This window comes from Dendropsophus ebraccatus, chromosome 2 (assembly GCF_027789765.1).
Source record: "Dendropsophus ebraccatus isolate aDenEbr1 chromosome 2, aDenEbr1.pat, whole genome shotgun sequence".
NCBI classification, from domain to species: Eukaryota; Metazoa; Chordata; class Amphibia; order Anura; family Hylidae; genus Dendropsophus; species Dendropsophus ebraccatus.
In genome coordinates this window covers 48,425,606-48,444,633 of record NC_091455.1, presented here as the reverse complement: position 1 = coordinate 48,444,633, position 19,028 = coordinate 48,425,606, and the positions used below count along the sequence as shown (strand labels likewise).

General features: G+C 42.1%; 1 protein-coding gene across 2 annotated transcripts in view; it reads left to right on the top strand.

The window, feature by feature from the left end:
- Positions 1–19,028, top strand: part of ARFGEF1 (ARF guanine nucleotide exchange factor 1) — a 120,209-nt gene that overhangs the window by 51,334 nt on the left and 49,847 nt on the right. For both annotated transcript variants that reach the window (XM_069957486.1, XM_069957487.1), the window contains exons 2-9: positions 804–834; positions 1,732–1,888; positions 2,773–2,919; positions 4,500–4,679; positions 5,795–6,053; positions 9,622–9,735; positions 12,569–12,729; positions 13,935–14,068. In XM_069957486.1, the coding sequence (XP_069813587.1) occupies positions 804–834; positions 1,732–1,888; positions 2,773–2,919; positions 4,500–4,679; positions 5,795–6,053; positions 9,622–9,735; positions 12,569–12,729; positions 13,935–14,068 (1,183 nt within the window). The remainder of the gene's footprint in view (positions 1–803; positions 835–1,731; positions 1,889–2,772; positions 2,920–4,499; positions 4,680–5,794; positions 6,054–9,621; positions 9,736–12,568; positions 12,730–13,934; positions 14,069–19,028) is intronic.

Here is a 19,028-nt window from a genome sequence, read left to right as displayed (position 1 = left end):
GCATGTGTATGCCAGCTAGAGGGTATAATGGATCTTACCCATTTACTTTAATGGACTAAATGTGGTCTGCCAACCCATTTCCTGTAAGTATGCTATTACTGTGCAGGACTCTGCTCAGCAGACCACACTGTGGAGTTCTACAATATAATAGTATAGTTTCAGAAACGTAGTGACTTTAAGAGTGTGTTCAGTCCATTAAAGGGGTTATTCAGCGAAAATCTTTTTCTTTCAAATCAACTGGTGTCAGAAAGTTATATAAATTTGTAATTTACTTCTATTAAGAAAATCTGCAGTCTTCCCATACTTATCAGTTGCTGTATGTCGTGCAGGAAATGTTGTTTGTTTTATTTCCAGTCTGACACAGTGCTCTCTGCTGACATCTCTGGCCGAGACAGGAACTGTCCAGAGCAGGAGAGGTTTTCTATGGGGATTCATAGAAAACCAAAACAGAGTTCCTGTCTCGGCCAGAGATGTCAGCAGAGAGCACTGTGTCAGACTGAAAATAAAACATTTCCTGCAGGACATACAGTAGCTAATAAGTATGGGAAGACTTGAGATTTTTTAATAGAAATAAATTACAAATCTGTATAACTTTCTGACACCAATCATATCGTAGCCTACAGATTACCGGCAGGCTCCGTGACAATCAGATAGACGAGTTGTTTGCATCAGTGACTGGGTGACATTTATGTGTGACTGAACCACGGCTTATATTTGTTCTAGACTTTGATTCAAGTTATTTTTAACTTGAAAAAAAACCCCAAAAACACTTTTTCTAATTTTATATTTTTCTTCCTTTACAGAGGAAATAAAGTGTGAAGCAGAAAAGCAAAGGTATGTCTTATGCATTTATACGTATTATATGACTTTTGCGGCTCCCTGCACTGTGATTGACCGCATGGGAGCAGAGCTTTGAATCTACCTCACTTCCTAGTCACCGTCAAAATTGCTATAATTATTCACATGCATTCATTGACAATGGACAGTGGAGCTAACATTGGAAAACCTAGTGGCCAATGTTATAACTTTAAATTTCACACACAAAACATTACAAAAAAAAGTGAAGTACAAATATTCTAGATATTGATGCCTCGGTCAGAATATGCAGGTTTTTAAATGACAGGTACTACTAAAGCTAAAGAAAAAAAACCCGGAAAAAAACTAAATTATTTTGGTCTAAGAACTTGTCTAGGCCGGTTTTGAAGCCCTCTACTGTTTTTGCTGTGACCAGATCCGGTGGTAGACTGTTCCACATGTTAACATGAATACTATCTACTACACCAGCACAGTAGACCTTTGTCATTGCACAGTAGAATGGTCATAGATCAGCCCTGTGTAATGCATAAATACACTAAACGGGAATAATCATATAGGATATTATTAAATAACAATGTAAATGCTTATGTGTATACCCCATAGAAGGGACAGAGGGGTCAGAGAGCTGCCAGGAGGCATCTGACCTAATAGTTCTCAGGCAGTCAGCTGATTTTTGGAGTAGTAAAGTGTATTGATGCAGCTGAGATGGGATGAAACAGAAGACACTGTAGGAATACTGAGATGAGTGTGCATTATATGGGCCACAAAAAGGGGCTCTACTTCTAAAATTCACCAAAGGTTCTCTCAGCACATATTTAGGCCACAAGCTACTTTATGCTTATATTAATGCTAAGTAGGTGCCTGTAGACAAGGGCTGTATTTTAACTGTCCTATATTTTCTTTTGCTTTTCTCAGTCCTCCCCAAGGAGATGCAAAGGCCGGTTCTAGCACCCTTCCGCCTGTAAAATCTAAGGCTACTTTTATTGAAGCCGACAAGTACTTTTTACCTTTTGAGCTTGCGTGCCAGTCCAAATGCCCGCGGATTGTGAGCACTTCTCTGGATTGTTTGCAGGTTGGTATTTTGCTCTCATTTGATGGCTGTTTCACATAACCTCCTGTGTCTTCTTTATCGTTCAATGCTTAAAAAAAAACAAAAAAAACCCTTCATTCTTCCAGTTACTGACAACAAGAAAAGAGATGTAGACCACAGATGAAAGCATTTATCTTTCTTCTAAAGAGCATTTGTTGAGGGTTCCGTGGCTGGACAAGTTCAATGCTAGTGACACAGCCTTAGGGACTCTTTACAATATTATTTGTCATACATTTGAGGTATAGGTCAGTATGCTGTAAAGGCTTTCTTCAAACACAGTAAAATAAAAACAAAATACTGCCATAAACTAAGGAACAATACTGCTGTTTTTCTAATCTAATATTGTGCTTTTGAAAAATGTCAGTCTGTGCACACATTGCACAAAAAAAAAAAAAAAAAAGTTTTTACAATGTGTGCATGGACAGCTGTTTTTTTTTTTTCTATCAACGTTCATGTAGCGCATTATTGGATTATAAATACGTCTGTGTTTTATATGTTTTATGCAGCTATATTTTGCTATTATTTTACTATTTATGAATTTAGCCTAAAAAGAGATGCTGACGTACAAAATAGACTGTGTAGACAATGTAAAGTATGGCTCCAGCTGTACTTTACATTATCTGCTATAGCTAATTAGATTGTGTGCCCTTGCAATTTTTTTTTTCATGACCATATTAGCACTTTAATTTACCACCCAGCTCGGAGAAGACTTGGACTGGAGATCATACAGCATGATAGACTGTCACAGTGTTTCTATCATTAAGAGTCTTCTACTTTGGGAGTATTCATCTGTGGACTTGCATGTGTATTTTTCTAATGGTTACAAGAAATGTTATACATGTAAATAAATGTTTTTTTTTCTATAGAAACTTATTGCATATGGACACTTGACTGGCAATGCACCTGATAGCACAACACCCGGGAAAAAGTTAATCGACAGGATTATTGAAACTATATGCGGCTGCTTCCAAGGACCCCAAACAGATGAAGATGTCCAGCTGCAAATCATAAAGGTAATGTACTTGTAAAATATAAAGCTTCTCATACATAGAGGAGTACACGGTGGCCTTGTTTCCAAAGGAGAAGTTTCTTTGTAAAAATAAAACACATTTTGTGCCTTCTCCTGGGATTTCTAGAATAAAGATAGTAATGCATATTTAATAAGAATGTGCTGCTTTGTTCCACAGACATAATCAGTTGTGAGAATTGCAGCAGTGATCTGCTGTCATCTCATACAGACAGGCAAGACAAGCTTAACAGAGCTGCCGGTTCATAAAGGGATCAATAAAAAATCGCTAAAGAAAGCTACCCGTCCATTATAGTTTTGGGTGGTGTTTACATGCAAAAAGCAGCACCACAAAGGTTGCAGGGAACATTTGTGTGCCAGCAGCTCTTAATGTTCAGCAATGAGACAGCACTTCATGTGGAATTGAGCTTATTGTACTGTTTACTATAATGATGCAATAATGTCATATAAAATATACATTCTCGCAGTGGAATGAAAAATCCACTGCAAGTATATAAAGCCATAGAAAATGACAGGACACGGGATCGCAGCGGAATGTGAAAACCACTGTGGATCCTGTACGTTTTACATGTGAATGCCTCCTTAAAGTGACTCTGTACCCACAATCTGTCCCCCCAAACCACTTGTACCTTTAGATAGCTGCTTTAAATCCAATATCTGTCCTGGGGTCCGTTCAGCAGGTGACGCATTTATTGTCCTAAAAAACAACTTTTAAACTTACAGCCCTGTGCCAACCTGCCGTGGTATCTGTGCCCTAACCTTGCACCACCCCTCAGTCCCTCCTCCCCACCTTCTCCATCATTAGGAACGCCCCAGGCAGGTATTCTCCTTTTCATTAGCTGTGTCAGCATGGCACATGGGCTGGATCGTTAAGGCACCTGTGTAGTGTTCACTGCAGAGGAATAGGAAAAATCCTGCCAGTGTCATTCCTAAAGATGATGAGGGTGAGGAGGAGGGACGGAGGGGTGGTGCAAAGTTAGGGCACAGATATTCTAGGCCAAGGCCGTTTGACACAGGGCTACAAATTTAAAAGTTGTTTTTTTAGGACAATAACTGCATCACCTGCCAAACGGACCCCAGGACAGATCTTGGATTAAAAACAGCTATCCAAAGGTACAAGTGGTTTGGGGGGTCAGATTGTGGGTGCAGAGTCGCTTTAAAGGGAATCGGTCAGGTCCCTACCAGGTGGAGCTGCAGACAGGTGTGGCATTTCAGATTCCAAGGAAAATACTACAAGCTGATAGCTGTGGCACTTCAGCTTCACAGGAAAAATGCAATTTTATAACTTTGCAAATGGCCGTAAGCAAAGACAAAAGCGTCACTTGTTTTATTTCCCTATCCCCTATTTGCCTGTGTCTGTAGCTAAGTACATATTACGGACCTGGCAGATTCACTTTAATGTGTATGTTGGCTTCAGTCTTAATAAGGACAGTGAACTGGTGTACTTGCATTGGTAAAGTTCCCTTGTACTTGGCAAAGGCTAGAGACTGTATTAGTTATATTGCAGACACCTTCTGATGACGATTTTGCATCACTAATATTTTTTTCTCCCCCTTATTTCTCCAGGCCCTGCTCACAGCTGTTACTTCACAGCACATAGAGATTCACGAAGGCACCGTACTACAAGCAGTAAGAACATGTTACAACATCTACCTAGCCAGCAAAAATCTTGTCAATCAGACCACAGCCAAGGCGACCCTGACGCAGATGCTAAATGTAATATTTGCACGTATGGAAAACCAAGCGGTAAGTAAATGGGTTCGCTTTAAATAAACTTTTGACATGTTGCCCAGATATGATAAAAGTTTTTGCTTATTGGATATAGCTGCTGTGCGCTTCACTCCCCGCACGACTGAATCTAATCGATTGCAAGTCTATGGAGCTGGTCTTCTGCAGGTTAGACTGGACAATGAGCCCCCTCCCCCCTTCCCCCCCGACGAGTGTAAACTTTTGACATGTCTGGATGAAAGTCAAAAGTTTATTTGACAGTAACGCTTCAGTAACTCTATAATATGGTTGTCAGTTTTATTCTGCAAGTGTTGCAATGATATTGGGTTATTTTTTATGTTACAGAGAGAAATTTGTATAAACTCCTATAAACAGATCACAGCTTGGCGTTTGTTGTTAGATATTTCTTTGGCTTGAGGGCATTTGACAGAGAAAACCTGATAAACTATGATCTACAGAGCCAAGTTCCACACCTGTACATCTTAGTACAGAATTTCCTTTTACTCTAACCTTTAAAATTGCATTCGCTTATATCTGACATAGTTTCCCTCCGGTTGGGTTGCAGCAGGTCAAAAATCTTTGCATACAGCATTATTCGATCTGGTGAGATAATTATTCCGCTGCTATACCCATAGATCTTCTTTTGCATATTCATGTTTCCCAGGGGGCAATGCACCTAGGACTTCACTGCATTGAGCGCTTTCACTAGCAGCCAGCAGTGTTGTTGTTTGGCTGGTCTCCCTGAGTTCAGCAATCTGTTTCTCTTATACCCATAGATCGTTGATGTGCCCCATTGCAGCCTATGGTGCTCTGAGTTACTCCATTAGAATCAATGGAGCCGCATCAGCTAGGGGCAGAGGTTTCCTCCTACTGGGGGCGGGCCGGCCTGTCTCTAGTGCTTCAGCCTCTGCTGGCGCCCGGGAATAGAACGGCGTCATGCACAGGAACGGGCCGCGGTTGAAAAAAAGGACTGCAGCACCGTCTTCCCTGCGCCGATGCTGTTCTGTCCGTGTGAAAAGCTTAAAGGGAATGTACTGCTGGTACATTCGCTTTAAATACAGCAGCATTAACAGGTTTTATCAAAGGCTGTACAATAACATATTTTGTGTAAAGGTGGATCTCTCACATTTCAGCTTCAAGAAGCCAAACATATGGAGAAGGAACGGCACAAACATCAGCATCATCTGCAGCACTCTCCAATAAGCCACCATGAGCTGGAACTGCCACAGATGAGACACATGCTGGAGCAGACCGATCAGCAGACTCTGGAGCAGGAAGGTGAAATGGACCGACATCCGAGCTATGAAGAAAACGCCAAACAGGAAAATGGTTACGATGCTCAAACCACAGAGAATGAGACCCCGGATGTGGGCCAGTCTGCACACACTGAAGGTATGTGGCTAAAAGTCATCTGGACTCTATGTATAATTTCTTGTAATTGTGTAGATAGTATTAAATATTATGGTTTGCACCCTCGAGTTCTCATGATTTAGTAAGCACTTTTCTTATTGTGCCTGCAAGTCCCTGCCTGACATCATAGGAATCTCAGGTATTCAGGCCACTAGACCTGTGATCAGGCCGGGATGTGCAGCTCTGAAACCAATGCTAAAATGTAGCTGCATTATGGCCTTCTGTATGGCCTTATAGGATCAATGCTTACTGCCCTGTAAGCATGGTCATCCATAGAGGAGGATGATGAAGGTTTCTTTCCACCAAGGCCTCATTCAGACAGCTGTAATGTAGCTGCATTGTAGCAGCCACGTTATAGCGATAGGTCGTGGCCTAACAGCAAGTTTAATGACCCAGACTTTATAGCATCAGAGATCTTATTGGTGGTTTGGTCCATTACACCCATGGTCGCTTGTTGTTTTGGTCTTAAAGGGTTTATCCAGGATTTGAAAAACACAGCTGCTTTCTTGCAAGAACAGTGCCACACCAGTCCTCCGGTTGTGTGTCGTATTACAACTGGACTGCATTAACTTTAATGGCATTGAGCTGCCTCTCTGCACACAAACTAAGGACAAGAATGGCATTGTTTCTGGGAAAACAATGGAGACAGGTTTCTGCTAATCCTTTGTAAGACTTCATTCACAAGTGATGCATGTGGTATGGTTTGTGCAATACCGGATCCCTGTCCCCCGTTAAAGTCAGTGAGGTCTGCCAAGCTCTGTTTTTTGTCCGTTGTGCTGCTCTCTGGCCTCATTCTGTTTACCATTGCATCCGACACTGATATGAATGTAGCGTAAAAGCCGATTGTGTGCAAGGAGCGTTGTTGGAAATACTCCTTTGGCCAGTGTAAAAGTGTCAGCGATCAGCCGAGGAGTGTGAAACTGCCTGCTTGTCAGCTGATTGCATCTTCTGTGCAAGTTGTGAAATTTATTGTTATTGGGCACACATCCCCCTGTGTAAATAAAGGATATGTGGCCAATGGCAATATATTTAAAGCGTAACTGTCATTTCAGGGTCATTTTTCTGAAAACATTAAAGGAGAAGTCCGGCGAAAATTATTTTTTTATATGTTATTACTGATGGAAAGTTATACAATTTTCTAATGTACATTAATTATGGGAAATGCTCCTATACTGCTATTTCCCTTAATTTAGTGTACCAGGAAGTGTTAGAATTCTCTCAGAAGCAGTGACGTCACGACGAAAGGTGTAATTCCTATGGAGTGTCCAGCAGGGGGCGCTCTATATATAGAAGTCAATGAGTACCATTGACTTCTATATATAGTGCGCCCCTGCTGGACACTCCATTGGAATTACAATGGATGTGTATGTAATGTAATATACAGTGTTTTTGATTGAATACATTTATGAAATACTTTGGGGAGCAAGTGTTCTTGCTCCCCAAAGTATTCCATAAATGTAAGCAATCAGTACATAACAGTAAGCCCGCCGCCCGCCACTGCCGCCGCTGTGGACTACTCTCAACTACTACTCTCCCCACCTGCTCATAGCATGTGCAGGTGATGGGAGAGTAGTAGCCGGGTTATATGGCTGAGATCGCCGCCGCGATGCCGCGCAGGGGGAGCCGCTCATCACTGCAGCTATCATCCCCCTCCGCTCCCCCCTCCTGCTGCTTCCTTACTCTATGTGATAGCTGACTTCCTGCCCGGCCGCCGGCACGTGTGAACGGAGAGCGGCGGCCCGGCAGGAAGTCAGCTATCACATAGAGTAAGGAAGCAGCAGGAGGGGGGTGATAGCTGCAGTGATGAGCGGCTCCCCCTGCGCGGCATCGCGGCGGCGATCTCAGCCATATAACCCGGCTACTACTCTTCCATCACCTGCACATGCTATGAGCAGGTGGGGAGAGTAGTAGTTGAGAGTAGTCCACAGCGGCGGCAGCGGCAGGCGGCGGGCTTACTGTTATGTACTGATTGCTTACATTTATGGAATACTTTGGGGAGCAAGGACACTTGCTCCCCAAAGTATTTCATAAATGTATTCAATCAAAAACACTGTATATTACATTACATACACATCCATTGTAATTCCAATGGAGTGTCCAGCAGAGGCGCACTATATATAGAAGTCAATGGTACTCATTGACTTCTATATATAGAGCGCCCCCTGCTGGACACTCCATAGGAATTACACCTTTCGTCGTGATGTCACTGCTTCTGAGAGAATTCTAACACTTCCTGGTACACTAAATTAAGGGAAATAGCAGTATAGGAGCATTTCCCATAATTAATGTACATTAGAAAATTGTATAACTTTCCATCAGTAATAACATATAAAAAAATAATTTTCGCCGGACTTCTCCTTTAAATATCAATAGTACAAGCGATTTTAAGAAACTCTGTAATAGGTTTTATGTACTAAAAGAGTTTCCTTCTGGACTGAAAAAGCAATCTCCCAGCCTCCCCCCTCACTGCAGATAAAGCAGGATTTCTGTCTCCATTATGTGGCTATGGAGAGGGGAGGGGCTGTTAGGAGTGACTGAGCACGGAGCAGTCCTGCACAGCACAACACCCTGCAATCTTCTCTCAGTAAGTTCCTAGATAAGCACTGACCTTTCTGACACCTGAATTTAGCGTTTTAGCTGCCCAGACAGTCTACAAACAGCTGACCTTCATGTCACCTCTTCCTGCTCCCTCATCTCCCTCAGCCCCTCCCCCCTTCATAGGCTTACAATGGAGAGAGCAGAGCCCGTCTTCACTGGCTTCTCTGTAATGAAGACGTGTTTGCCTAATAATGCACAGATAAGAAGTCAGGGGGGGAGGCTGGGAAATTGCTTCTTGAGTACAGAAGGAGGCTTTTTTGGCTGATAAAACCTATTACAGAGTTTCTTAAAATCGCTTATACTACTGATTTCTGCAGCCCGGCACGCACGCTGAGAGATGAGTCCAACGCTCATAGAGAATGACGGAGCACTGGACTCTCCTGTCATTCTCTAAGAGCTGGACTCATCTCTCAGCGCGCGCGCCGGGCTGCAGCGGCTGATATCTCCGTGACCCGACCGGATCCAGAAGCGGGACCCGGCAGGATCAGGTGAGTATAGGGGGCTGTAGCAGGGGGTCGGGAGCCTGTCACCCCGGTACAGGGGGTGACAGGTTCCCTTTAAAGCAAATGTTCGCTTTAAGTGTAGCACATGAATAGAAGCATGTCCCAGTTCCCACGCACAGGGCTGGTCTATTACCGAGCACCGACCCGGGTTGAATAACTATAGGCAGGCCGGCCCGACCTAAGTGGGAGGAAACCCCTTTTGACGCGGCTCCATTACAGTCAATGGAGCCGTGTCATAGAGGGCCATGGTTCAAAAGAATGTAATGTTCACGTCAAGTCCAGTAATGTTCCTTTTTCTGCTTTTCTATTCTTGCTTTATTCCCTTTATCCATTGTTTGCTACATTTTGCCCAGACCACGAGTCCTAGCAAGGCTTAGTACCATAAATCTTTGATTTGTCTTGGTTTCATTGTTGTATCTTTAACCTCGTGTATGCGCTCTTCTCTTTAGATCACGGCAAACCGGATTTGACAATAGGAGTAGATGGTAGTAATGAGTGTGAAGAAAACACCCAGGATATTATTCACATTATAATACAGGACATGCTCAAGTCTGTAGTGGGAGGTAAGATCTGATTTAAAGCTTTACAATGATACCTCTCCCAAAGACCACCGCTTTGAGAAGACCAATCCCTTACCCAGACCAGGTTTTATATAACAGATCTTCAGTCCACCACACATGCATACATGGCCATTTTCATTATTCTATATGGTGTGTACACTGCCATCAGATTTCCCATTAACTTTAACGGAGCGCATTATTGTATTGAAAATATGTCTGTATTTTTACCTCAAAATTACAGCCGTATTTTAGCTTTATCTTACAATGTGTGAACATAGCCCCAAGCTGTGTCTCCTCCTGGTTAGAGTTCATTCGCTGGACCCACTGCCATCTCAAGAAAGGGCACCATAGTCTTATTTTGTGCATGCGAGCCCCTGATCAATTCCTTTTCTATGGAGCTGCCAAAGACCGCTAAGCACTGTTCTTATATGCACAACTCACTGCACCATACTAGAACTCTCTTATCTCCATTTTTAAGATGGCCACACTGCACGGTTACAGTGCTAACCACGGAGCCACTGTGCACATGCCCTAACACTCCCATGTTCTCTTAGTTACTGTATTTGTGGTAATTTACTTGTTAGAACATCTGTTTGTGCTCCACAGCAGCTCTTCTTAAAGGTAAAGTGACAGCTAGAAAAGACATCCCAAGCTGCTTACCTGGCTACATTGCTATGTAAGTTGTGAGACTATTCATACCTATTCATAGCTTTCTGAGAGCTTCAAAGTGTCATAGAGACGTGGCCAGAAGACTTTGCTGCCCTTCAGTGCCCTGGCCACTCCTCTATGACACTTTAGAACGATCATAGAAAGCATTTTGTTAGGTGATTGTAGCCTAAGACAACTAAAGTAAAGGTATAAATAGTCAGATCTGTTTCCTTTGCTGTTGCACGTTACTCTCATAGACACAGTAATGTGCCTTTTTAAGTTAGTCCACTAGGTTAAAAACACAATAAAGTAGTACTTATACATAAACATAGCAGCCCATATATTACGTATATACCAGTAAGTATGTATGAAGAGAACTGAATTCTTTTACAGCAAGGGCAAATTGATCATAAAGTACAGGCAATTAAATAACTATGAAGTAATTTCCGCACATATATTGAGCCAAATGAGCCTAAGTGCTGCAACATACTTGTATTAAACTAGCCTTGGTAACGGGGAGCATTCAGTGTCACTGAAATGTAAAGTGTCACTGTGATTATAACTTTCAAAAACTAATTTAGCAGTAGATGTGCAGTGTGTATGGTATGCAATTTACATTTTTTCGATGCTTTATGATGAAAATGATGCTTTAAAACAGAGCTATACTTACTTTTATCCAGGTCCAATCTCCTGAAGGCAGCTTTTTAGTCTTGTGCTGATTGAAAAAAAGCGACTAAACACAGGATGTCTCGGTCACAGAGAAGGCAGTCATGTGATTGATGGACACATTGAGCCATGACTCTCTGTACTGTACTGTGTTGAGTCTTTTTTTTTTCCCCCCCCAACCTGCACAAGACTAAAAAGCTGCCTTCAGGAGACTGGACCTGGATACAAGCAAGTACAGCTTTGTTTTATAGCATGGTAACAAAAAAAAACAAATTTGTTTTATATCACATCTTCTGTAGATTTTGAAAGTTATAACAACCGTGACACATTAAAGCTTTATCCAGGGTTAGAAAACATAGCTGCCGCCTTCCTCCTTGTCCTCATGAGTGTGCTACTCATTGCGATTGAAGTAAATGGAGTTGGCTTGTAATACCACACACGACCTGAGGACAGATCTGGCGCTGTTTGTGGAAGAAGACTGCTTTGTTTTTCCAGTCCTCCATAACTTCTTTAAAATGAAAACTGAGCCAGATATGAGACAGTAGTAACACGCAGCATGCTTTGCTCTCTTGTAGCCGTGCTTGTTTTTTCTATGTGATTAGTGGAGCTGAGAAGCCGCTTGTGTTCCTGTATCATAGCTGCAGGGAATATGCAGTTTTTCTTTTAGGGCACAAGGTTAAAATCCTCATTTAGATAGTTAATAACTTTCAGCACATTTTGTTCCCCGGCCTCTATAAACTTGAATGCACTTTGCCGACGCACAATATTCACCAGCAGACGAGTCCGGCCTGCCGAGCACCTGGCCCTTATCACATTATACTCATACAAGCTCTGTCTCCTGTGCTTTATTTAATTGCTGCTATTATTATTCTGCCATGGTGCGCTGCCCGCTGGTGCCCCATGTGATCCCAGTAATTGTTGCTGCTTCTAATGTGTACTTTTACTTATTAAGCTGTGTTTGTTTCTGTGAATTGTTTTTGTATGACATACTGTAATGTTGCATACGCCAAATTCTTTTTAAGTCTTAAATTACCCCGCGGTCTGAAGTTTGGGGGGGTCTTAAAGGGGTTATTTTTTTTTCCTTTTAAATCAAGTAGTGCCAGAAAGTGCCAGAGATTTGTAATTTATATTCTCAAATCTTCAGGTACTTATCAGCTACTGTATGTCCTGCAGGAAGAAGTATTCTTTCTAGTTTGGAGAGCAGGAGAGGTTTTCTATGGGTTTTGCTACTGCTTTGGACAGTTCCTATCATGGACAGAAGTGGCACACTGTGTCAGACTGGAAAGAACACACCATTTCCTGCAGGATATACAGCAGCTGATAAGTACTCGAAGACGAGAGATTTTTAAATAGAAGTAAATTCCAAATCTCTAGAACTTGCAGCGACCAGTTGATTTGAAAGAAAAAGTTTGGGGTGAACTACCCTTTTAAATTTCTTGACATAGATGTAATATTCTTATTATATTTTATTATGTATTGGTATCATTTTAATCCACTTGTGTTTACTCCACTTTATACCCAGATGATGAGACTGTCCATAATGAATGTACTGCAAAAACAACAGAGGATGGCAGTGATGGGGATGCTGTTCATGCCAATGGTATACCTGGCACACCGATATCTATGGCGTACACACCCTCCCTACCAGATGACAGGCTGTCCGTCTCCTCCAATGACACTCAGGCAAGGATCAGCTCTCTGTACTGAATATAGTGTAATATACCCAAGCCTCCTGTAATTTCTTCACAATATTGGAGACATATTTTACATCAGTGTGTATAGTAATATTGCCTTCGTGTTTATATACATGGAGCTGCCCTATTCTACTATACTAGTACAGTACAACCACTATTTTTCTATACCATTTAACGTGAATAATTTAATGCATTAATAAGTGCACTTATTGTACCTGCATGGTTATTTTAGGGATCTGTAGATCACTATATGGGATAACCTAGACTCTTCTTTTAGGAGTAGGTCTCCCGGTGGAAAAAGCTAGGCTATTGCTATGGTGATGCAGCTGCAGTGCACTTGTGGCTGCTATGGAAATGCTGTCTCCTATTGATTGTTAATGACAACACAGTTTTGCAGGAAATTAGCGTGTCAGAAAGTTATAAAGATTTGTATTTTACTTCTATTTAAAAATCTCAAGTCTTCCCATACGTATCAGCTGCTGTATGTCCTGCAGGAAATGTTGTTTTCTTTTCAGGCAGAAACAGTGCTCTCTGCTGCCACCTCTGTGCGAGACAGGAACTGTCCAGAGCAGCAGCAAATCCCTATAGAAAATGTCTCATGCTCTGGACAGTTCCTGTCTCGGCCAGAGGACGCAGCAAAGAGCACTGTGTCAGATGGAAAAGAAACATTTCCTGTAGGACACACAGCAGCTGATAAGTATAGGAAGACTTGAGACTTTTAAATAGAATTAAATTACAAATATAACTTTCTGACACCAGTTAATTTGAAAGTAAAAGATTTTCGCTGGATAACCCCAGTGGCGTCAAACTTGCGCCTCTCCAGCCTTAACTACGTTTCCCCATCATGCCTATAGAGCCAATGCTGTAGTTTCGCTGTCCAGCCATGATGGGAATTGTAGTTTTGAAACAGCTGGATAGCCGCAAGCTTGACACCTATGGAATAAATTCTGTGGTTGCAGATTGTGCAAGAACTGTGTGTGATAGCCTGTCCGCATGGTTCTCAACTGCATCATGGCTGCATCTCACTGCTGTCCAGCTTCTGCACCATGAAGCCCTACCTTAATAGGCCCCTTTAAGATCTGTCTAGAGCTAACTGGGAAAATATCCCATTGGTTTGCTAATACTGACACAATGATACATGTTTACAAATGACGTGACCAAGTATTACATAGCATGTGCCTCACTTCTTTACAGGAATCTGGAAATATGTCAGGACCTACTCCTGGTGCTAAATTCTCTCATATCCTACAAAAGGATGCCTTCCTAGTCTTCAGGTCGCTATGTAAATTATCTATGAAGCCACTGTCTGATGGACCACCAGACCCAAAGTAAGTATTGTTGTTGCTTTCAATCTCCTGTAGACTGAGCGGATGATGTATGTCCCCTAATATTTCCTGTAATAAAAATAAAGATTCTGAATTATTATTGCACAGTCCCTTGTGCTGGTTGTATGAGGACATGTGTGCGTTCATATCGTTCTAATTTCTTTCCGTGTAAAAAGGTCAAAAGGGCAGTGTGTTCCCAGTTTAGGAAAACTATCTCTAAAGAAACATGAGCGGATAGAGTATTCTGACACTTCCCAGTTACATTAATGCTTTGAGTCATATAATTGGAAGTGATGTTTCAGTGACCTGCAGCATCTGGCCGTCCGCCTGAGATGTGACATCATGTAGGGCATTTCTTTGCTGGCCTGATGGAGGAAAGACACTGACATTGAGCGGTCAGGCCATCACGTGACTTTTTTGCTGTATGATGATATAGGTTATAGTTGTACAGTATGAGCATAGTGGAGCACTTACCTTCAACTGCGATATAATTTAAAATGGCAAATTGCTCTGCCCGCAATTGAAAAAAAAAAGTGTGTGTGTGTGTGTGTGTGTGTGTGTGTGTGTGTGTGTATATATATATATATATATATATATATATATATATATATATATATATATATATATATATATATTTATTTCAATGCAGCCTGCCTCCAGAAAGAAGAGAGCATGCTCTCTGCTGCCACCTATTTGAGATACCCTTCCCGCCTTGAAACATGACTAGCGATTATTAGCCAAGCCAGAATCTGCCCAAATGAAGTTACCCATCTGTAGATAGCTGCTTGGGGGGGGGGGGGTTCTCCCATCTGGATAGAAGATAGTAGAAGGCATGAGGTTTGCTTGTGGAGAGCAGTCAAAGGTGTGTGGCATCTTATAGCCCATTCAATACCCCCTCATATACAAAGTGACCTCCTCCAGAAGGAAGAGAACCTGGTCCCTGGCCCCTTTAGGAGCCCTGAAATATGACTGGAAACTATTATCCAAGGCACAATCCTTTTTAAGCATCCATTTAACATATGTTTTTTTTTTCTCCTCATGAATCTTAAATTGTGTGTGTTATATGTAAACACAGACACCGTGTGAGCCCAGCCCCACACTTGCACTAAGCTCTGTACACTGATCACTATGAGCAGGAAGCTGGATGCAATCAGTGTTCTGCTTCCTGTCACTGTGATACCACGTGAACACCGTATATCAGGCTGCTTTATGGATAGCTATGTGGCCACTATGTTGGAGACATTAGGCAACAGTGTTTCCAGCTCACTCTTTCTAAAGGGTAAATCATCAATCACAAGAAGAAACTCCAGTGTTTCAATGATGAAGTTTCAAACATCGCACATCCCACTATACAGCTAACAGCTGATATGTTTTTGGCTTCTTCTGCTCCTTAATCATGGTGCAATGACTAATGGTCCTCTTACATGGAACGATTTATCGTTCGAATTTGCACGATAACGATCGAATTCGAAACGATAATCGTACATGTAAACGCAGTGAACAATCAAACGACAAGGGATAAATCGTTCATTTTGATCTTTCAACATGTTCACAAATCATTGTTGATCGTTCGCAAAAAATTTGCAGATCGTTCAGTGTAAACATTCTTTCAGCGATTTCACCTATGTGTGAGATAGGCTTAAACGATCGCATAGCGAATTTTGCTTACGATGTATCGTTCCGTCTAAACGCTGATCGTTATAAAAAAAAACATTGTTCATTCAAAATCGTTAATCGTGCGATCGGGCGAATTATCGCTCCGTGTAAAAGTACAATAAGAAGCCTGAAATGTGTCATCTTCATCATCAGTGAAGCACTGGAGTTTCTTTGATTGCTTTCTTGCAGTGGTTGGATCACCTTGCTTAAAGGATACAGCCCCGAGTACATAACTATTGTGGCGGCCATCATTGTAATTACTGTTGTTTAAATGTAACATTTGATATTTAACACAGACATGTCAAAAGTTAAGGTAGGTTAGGGTCCCTGAGCTAAGACCCACTCTCACAGTTAGCTATAGACAGGTGAGGAGCATGGGAACACGCTTCACTCTCCGCCTCTGCACGCAGGCTAACTGTTTGCAGGAGACAGGCTCCTTAGACTTATAATAGAGACCATCTCCCGTAGTCAGTCAGAACGAGTAATGAGCTGGGGAATAAAGTATACTACTGCCGCATGCTTCATCCTTCAATGACTTACAGTCAGAGAGGGGCACTGAGACCCCCGACTATCTTAACTTTTCACACGTCCATGGCTAATTTAAATGACAGTAACGCCTCAAGAATAAGAATGATCTAAAGATGTGACAGCAGAACTACAGGAAATTAAAATTCTCTATTATCTGGTAAGTGCATGCAGGATATCTTATGCCAGCCTGCATCTGCTCCACAAACCTAGAACAGCCTGTGTGATGTCTGTATATCCAAATGAGGCCCAAGAGCAAGAGTGGTCCTTATAGCACAGTCCCTTATGGGTTTTATGCCTCACACCCTCCACCATTTATGTAACTCGTCTTTGGACCCGTTTTGGTTTATCAATATTGTTTAGTAGGTGAGGTCTAGTAAAGCAAAATCATTGTCCATATTACCGACACCTCTATAAATATCATGGCTGAAAGAGGCCGATGTACATTGGTATAGTGTGGCGTATGTGGCTAACATACAATAATGGACCGATGACTGTGGTGTATATGATGGAAGTAAATCCAGGGAATGCGTCTGACATATGGGTGGTGGTGTGAGCAGAGCATTAGAGAACTCCTGATTTATTTCTTAATTTTTTTTTTTTTTTTTTTTAGCAGGGCCCTTCAGTAATTTCCCCTCCCGCTCCTTTGTCACTTTCCTATAACCCATATTTTGTTTTTATATTTTAGTTTTCTTTTTTGCCGGCATGGTGCAGGCTGTTCTGATTGACAGAATGAGATATGATAAAATAACAGGTTATTGTGTTCCCTTTTGCAGTCGTTGAATATTCAGGTCTTGCAAATAGTGCGTTGTGAGGCCAAGCTCCAGGCTGTGTTGTAAATAATAGGACTCGGTGACTCCGCTGTTATGGTTCATACCTATGATGGAAAACCATTGTAATCATCACTTAGCAACATGGATGGTTCTTCACTGTGTGTAAATGGGTTTAATCGGCTCGAGGAATGTCGGCGTATCTTTATCATTAGCTTGGAGAGTATCCAGGTTTTATTTGTACAAAATCTCCTGTGTCTATAGACGTCTGCCGGCAGCTGGAACCCACACAAGCATATTCTCTTCTCTCTTTTATCTCAGCTATAGTAGAATGTTTAAGTGATTTGTATATGGCTATGATATATTTTCATAGTAACATAGTGTGTAAAGGCCCTATTACACAAAGCAATTATCATCCGTATTCGGCTGATACCGACTGTTACGGCCGATAATCGCTTAGTGTAAAAGAAGACAATGATCAGCCTATATGCACGATGTTGGCTGATCGTTGCCTTTCAACATATTGAAACAACAACGATTGGGCAGCAATAAACTGCCGCTGTATTCTGTGGGCTGCCCGGACAATCTAGCGATCACCTGGTCACCCCCCCCCCCCCGGCTCTTACTAGTTTGCTGCCGACGTGTGTAATAGCAGCAGCAGCGAGCGGGGAACAAGAAGAAAGCAAGTGCTGACCTGACAGGTCGGCGTTTGTTTGCTCCTCTTAATCGCCCCGTGTAATAGGGGCTTAAGGCCGTTTTTTTAAAGGGACACTAACACTTTTTAGGGGTATTCCGCTCAAACAAAACTTTTCATATGTTGCTGCCCATGAGACTAACAATTCATTCCATACTTGTTATTATTTTTTCATTCTCCTTCCCCCAGTTCTCAGCTGCTGCTTTCTACTGAAGACACAAAAATCTGTGTGTGAACTTTTTTCTCTGTCTCCCCCTCCACCCCCCTCCCTTCTGAGATGGCTGAAGTAAACAAATCCCTGGCAGGTTTTATCCACAACATTGTAGCTCCCAGTGTTACAAAGAAGCTACAATGTTGCAGATAAAGCCAGTCAGGGACTTGTTTGAGTGGAATACCCCTTTAGCTATCTAGCACAGCAGGTTTGTGTACAATATTATCTCTGTACCCCACCACAGTCCATTCTGGGATGCTAGTAGTTGAGAACAAAGCAGTTTTTCCCCATAGCAAGGGATTTAAATGTGTTTAACTGGTTTTAACAATAATGAACAGAAAGCTGACCACCCTGACCCCCTATCGAGAGCCAGTAATGAATGGTGTGCACTGTGCATGCACGGAAAGTGTCCTGCTCATTCTCTGTCGAGTCGTAGAACATTGCCAAACCATGTAATGATTCAGCAGCCCTATAGAAAAAGAATAGAACTTACTGCACAAACACGTGTTGTGCAACATTTATTATGGGGACAATTTTTTTTCTCTTTTCTCAAAATCAGTGAAGTTCCCATCGGTCAGACCGCCATCGATTAGCTTGTCCCCTGTGGATAGGGGATTACTCCTCTAGATGACAATATTTCCTAAACTATCTAGCTATCTTAAACACTAGCACTGTTGCTTAAAAAAGGGGTCCCCTTAAAGTGCCACTGTCATTTTTTTTTTTTTTTTTTTTTTTGCAGAAATCAATAGTACAGGCAATTTTAAGAATTGAGTTTTTTAGGCAAATATGCCATTATCTGCATTCAAAAAGACTTTCCCCAGGGTCCCCCCCCTCCTTTCGGTCATCTACTGCTCATTATCAGGAAATCCCGACTCTTTTACATAAGTCGAGCCCTTTGTAACCTATGGAGAGTGAAGGAAGTGGAGGGAGAATAGTCGGCAGCAGAGAGCAGAGCACAAAGTATTACACAGCGGGAGCTGTGGGAAATCTGGTATTCAGAGGTCAGAGAGGTCACTGCTGACTTCAGAGGAGGTAGCCCGGTGATGTAGCTGTAAATTAACTCTTTGTTGTCCTGTTTTGGTGCCTCAGCTCCCTCCACCCCTCTCC